The sequence below is a fragment of the Gadus morhua genome, chromosome 4, assembly GCF_902167405.1.
Source record: "Gadus morhua chromosome 4, gadMor3.0, whole genome shotgun sequence".
NCBI classification, from domain to species: domain Eukaryota; kingdom Metazoa; phylum Chordata; class Actinopteri; order Gadiformes; family Gadidae; genus Gadus; species Gadus morhua.
The window spans coordinates 31,092,945-31,097,944 of NC_044051.1; the positions used below are offsets into that span (position 1 = coordinate 31,092,945).

General features: G+C 39.7%; 1 protein-coding gene across 1 annotated transcript in view; it reads left to right on the forward strand.

Annotated features, from left to right (window-relative positions):
• The window catches only part of LOC115543021 (DNA-binding protein SATB2), a 28,622-nt gene that overhangs the window by 9,191 nt on the left and 14,431 nt on the right, over positions 1 to 5,000 (forward strand). Inside the window, exon 4 of the mRNA XM_030355553.1 lies at positions 3,654 to 3,780. Within this exon, the coding sequence (XP_030211413.1) occupies positions 3,654 to 3,780 (127 nt within the window). The remainder of the gene's footprint in view (positions 1 to 3,653; positions 3,781 to 5,000) is intronic.

Below are 5,000 nucleotides of genomic sequence, written 5' to 3' on the forward strand. Positions count from 1 at the left end.
ATTATAACGACAGACTATACATCTAAATGTCTGTTTATAGAATAATGTTAGAAATAAAACCAACCTTGCATTGCATTGCATTTTGAGGGAATTGCAGGGTCTCAGCAGCAGTGTTTATATTCCTGTACGTAGGCTACGGCAGCGGCGGACTGATACCTAGGTTACCTGCCGATGTCATTGCTACAAACGCAGAGTACAGTGAACGAAGGAATTCTACAAGAGTATTAAATTAACAAGATATGGCCACGTTTGGAGGAGTTAGCGATGCATCTGCTTTTGAAGACGATTATGAGGAATTTGTTGTATCCAACGAACCGTACATGTACGAGCCGGTGTTTTGATGTCAAAGCCAGCAGCAACAAGCCACAGTTGAGTCCTTTCTGGATCTCGCACTGGAAATTGGTGGAAACTTTGTGGTGCCCATCTGTACCGTTTATTTCTACAATTTCTAAAAGCACACTGAACCATCATGTTGCCTAGTCGTTCAATTGCGCTTCTGTCCCACGCTTCTCTGTTTACGTTCTTCTGTCGTGATTCGGTTACAAACCTAACCAGCGCATAGTAGAATTCCGCTTCTGCTGAGAAAGTAGTCCCTCGATGATTCATGCGATGCATGGTTAGTTTTATTTCTAACATTATTCTATCAACACAGACATTTAAATCTATAGTCTGGCGTTATAATTGATTTACCTCGGGTGTATTGTGGAGTGGGTAAGACTGTTTTTAATAGCAGGCTAGCATTTCCTGTTGACTTGCGCTAGCCTAGCACGAGCGAACTCTGCAACTAGAAGGACTGAATGATATGTGTTGAAAACTGTCTCCAGTGATATAGAATACCAATGCTCACTTCGGAATCAGGCCCTATGTCCAAAATTCCGAACTACCCCTTTAAGGGCACGCCCACCCACAAGGAACAATAAAAATCAGGTCAGAACGGCATGCAGCACACATGGAGGAAAGCACGACCCGTACGGCTAAGAAGAGGAAATGCAGCAAAAATAAAGACTGGGAAACTATTTATCTCTGGGTAAAACCTGTGCAAGGCGAGTCTGGTAAAGTTTGCTTGAGTCATTTTTCCGTTTCACACGGAGGAGGTATTTATGATGTGAAACGACGCAGACAACTCACAAAAAACGGTATGCTCAAAGGGAGGCTTCCCAGTCAATGTATACGGGAAAGTTGCATTTAAATGAGATATATTTGCTACGTTTTTATTTGCAGGCTGTTATGTGCTACTGACTCAAACAGATGGCAAAGCATAGTAATATTATAAGCAAAGGGGCAAAATAAAAATGTTAATTTTTTTTTAAGTTATTTTAGACTACCTTGATGCATTGGTATCCCACATTGTCCCACATTGTCCCATGCAAACGTAGTCTTTGTCCTACATCTGGTGAATTGGGATCTGGTCACCCTAGTTGGGTGTTGTGGGGGGAAATAAAGCTGACCTGATCCAGAGCTCAGCGAGGCCATTCTTGTGTGAGTGATAAAATAAACGAAAAATAAATAAGCTAAATTACATTATGATCTTTAACGTAAACATACATATATTCTATCTAATAGTATGATCAGTGTGGACCGGCTTTGAAGATGAATGTATTTACATATTATTATTAGTTAAAGTAAAAAAAAATTATGTACCGGTTATTATTATTATTATTATTATTATTCATTTTTCCGTTTCACACGGAGGAGGTATTTATGACGTGAAACGACGCAGACAACTCACAAAAAACGGTATGCTCAAAGGGAGGCTTCCCAGTCAATGCATACGGGAAAGTTGCATTTAAATGAGATATATTTGCTACGTTTTTATTTGCAGGCTGTTATGTGCTACTGACTCAAACAGATGGCAAAGCATAGTAATATTATAAGCAAAGGGGCAAAATAGAAATGTTAATTTTTTTTTAAGTTATTTTAGACTACCTTGATGCATTGGTATCCCACATTGTCCCACATTGTCCCATGCAAACGTAGTCTTTGTCCTACATCTGGTGAATTGGGATCTGGTCACCCTAGTTGGGTGTTGTGGGGGGAAATAAAGCTGACCTGATCCAGAGCTCAGCGAGGCCATTCTTGTGTGAGTGATAAAATAAACGAAAAATAAATAAGCTAAATTACATTATGATCTTTAACGTAAACATACATATATTCTATCTAATAGTATGATCAGTGTGGACCGGCTTTGAAGATGAATGTATTTACATATTATTATTAGTTAAAGTAAAAAAAAATTATGTACCGGTTATTATTATTATTATTATTATTATTGTCTATTTGTATAAATTATTATATACTATTGCAATTGCAGTTTTGTAGTTTTGTAGTTTTTTGTAGTGTGTTATGTATATACAGTATGACAACTGTGGACCCCAGGAAGATAAGCTGATCAGCTTATAGGGATCCTTTAAATAAACACATTTAAATGAACAAATTAAAATTTTCTGACAACACTTATACTAATACACACAGATTCCTGGTTTCATGCTCTGTGTCAGCATGCCAGCTAAGCGGCATATTCTGTAAGATGAGTTAGGGCTGGGCGATTAATCGAATTTGATTTTGATTTTGATTATAGCGTCAAACGATAACAAAACTAATATAATCGAGTTTTGATTTTGATTTTATCTTTTTTTTCATTAAATGATTTATAGGAATTGCAGAGCCTATGGATACCTACTTGTAAATTTTTTCAGATTTGAACATTTTCTTTTTGACCATTTTGCGTACTTTTTTTAAGTTCTCAGTTACAAAGTGTTTTTCAAGCTCAAAAATAATCGTTTGAACCATCGTCATTTCAATATTGACCAAAATAATCGTGATTATGATTCTTTCCATTATCAAGCAGCCCTAAGATGATGTTCAAGTTTTTTGCAGCCGTCTCTCTGTCTGTCCGTTAGGGTTAATCATTAATTGGTCCACTCGGATTATTAGTCAGATGAAGTTTGTCCTGACCGGTCATTTCTAGACCGGTGTGATCCTATCCCACACATAGCAGCTGTAAGCCGACCTCATAAACACATTACTATTTAATTAGTAGTATTATTGGCTCGTCTGATGAGGCCATTCATTGATTAGAAAGAATTACAATGATGTTGCTGATGTACAATCTCACACACACAGACACACACACTGCAAAGAGGGTGGCAATGACGTATGTATGCATGTGTATGTGTGTGTGTGTGTGTGTGTGTGTGTGTGTGTGTGTGTGTGTGTGTGTGTGGGCGTGAGTGTGCATGTGTTCGGGCGTGTTTGTGATTGTGTGTTTGTGTGCATGCGTCCGCTTGTGTGTGCGTGCGGTCGTGAATATGTGGGTGTGTGTGTTTGTATGTTTGTGTGTGTCTATGTGTGTGTTTGTACCTGTGTGTGTGTGTGTGTTCATCCGTGTGCGTGTGTGCATACCTGTGTGTGTGTGTGTGTGTGTGCATACCTGTGTGTGTGTGTGTGTGTGTGTGTGTGTGTTTGTGTGTGTGTATGTTCGTGTCTGTGTGCCTGTGTGCGTGTTTGTGTGTGCGTGTGTGTGTGTGTGTGTGTGTGTGTGTGTGTGTTTGTGCGTGTGTGTGTGTGTGTGTGTGTGTGTGTGTGTGTGTGTGTGTGTGTGTGTGTGTGTATGTGTGTTTGTGTGTGTGTGTGTGTGTGTGTGTGTCCTCCAGGTATCATCAAGGTTGGCAGCTGGAAGCCCATGCCGATCCACTTCCTGACGGACACCCCGGAGGCCACCGTAGCAGACATACTGCTGGACGTGTACCACATGGTGACACTACAGATACTACTGCACAGGTACCTCCGCTAGTACTGGTAGCACTCAGAGTACTGCATGTACTGCTACTCATACCACATGGTGACCCTTCCAATACTACTGCACAGCTACCTCCACTAGTACTATAGTACTATGAGTACTACTACTAGAACAGAGGGAAGGGGAATGAAAGAGAATGAAAGATAGAGAGAAATACAGAGTGTGTGTCTGTGTGTGTCTGTGTGAGCAGCATGTGTCATATCACCATAGCAATATCATTACTGATATGGTCCAGTTGTAATCACCTTTTTATTGCCTGACTGTCATCTCGGTCAAATGGTGATAGAGATGACCAAGAACCAGGAAGTGATTCTGGTTTCACAGTGTATGTCGTCAGATGATGAGGGTTTGAGGGTCCCGTGTCGAAAGTGGAGCGTTTGTGTTTCTAATACCCTATGTGTATATATTTATGCATAAATAAACCAAAATGGGCTTAGTGGAACATAATGTACGAGGAGCTGACTGTCGCCAAAGCACATTACTCTGTTTATACCACAACGATGATGGAGATAATCATTTCTTTCATCTGTCACATTATTGCTTTTTTATCGACCAAATCAGCTGAAACAATAATTCTTCCATCGCTGTTTGAGCAGACAGATTTACCGTTATTTACATTTAAGAGAGCCCGACCGATATATCGGCAGGCCGATATTATCGGCCGATATTAGGCATTTTTCAAACTATTCGGTATCGGCATTTATAATGGCCAATAAATGAATATATATTAAAAAAAAAAGTTGGTCCACCAGAGGGCGCTCTAACGCCCAAACCCGCTGATTCAGCCAGAGTTAGGCAGAGTGAATGACGGAGATCGACGGAGATCATCGGTGTTGTTCATGTGTGCAAGTGTGTTCATGGTAAGTTGGCAACTGTCACGAGACATACATTGCTTGAATAACAATTAAAAGAACATCCCCATCAATTCTCTAAAGTCGATAAGCATGACTTAATTCATGACTACCATGTCCAGTTTTGCTGTTGTTACGTGTTAGCTGAGAGTGAAAAGGATTTAAAGGATAGCCTATCTACAAATAACCAATGTTAGGGAAATGTGTTTGTTTTGTTGCGCGTTTCTGGATTTTTTTTATATATATATATATATATATATATATCGGCCGATATATCGGCATATCGGATTTTTAAATCACAAAATATCCGTATCGGTATCGGCCTTAAAAATTCTATATCGGTCGGGCTC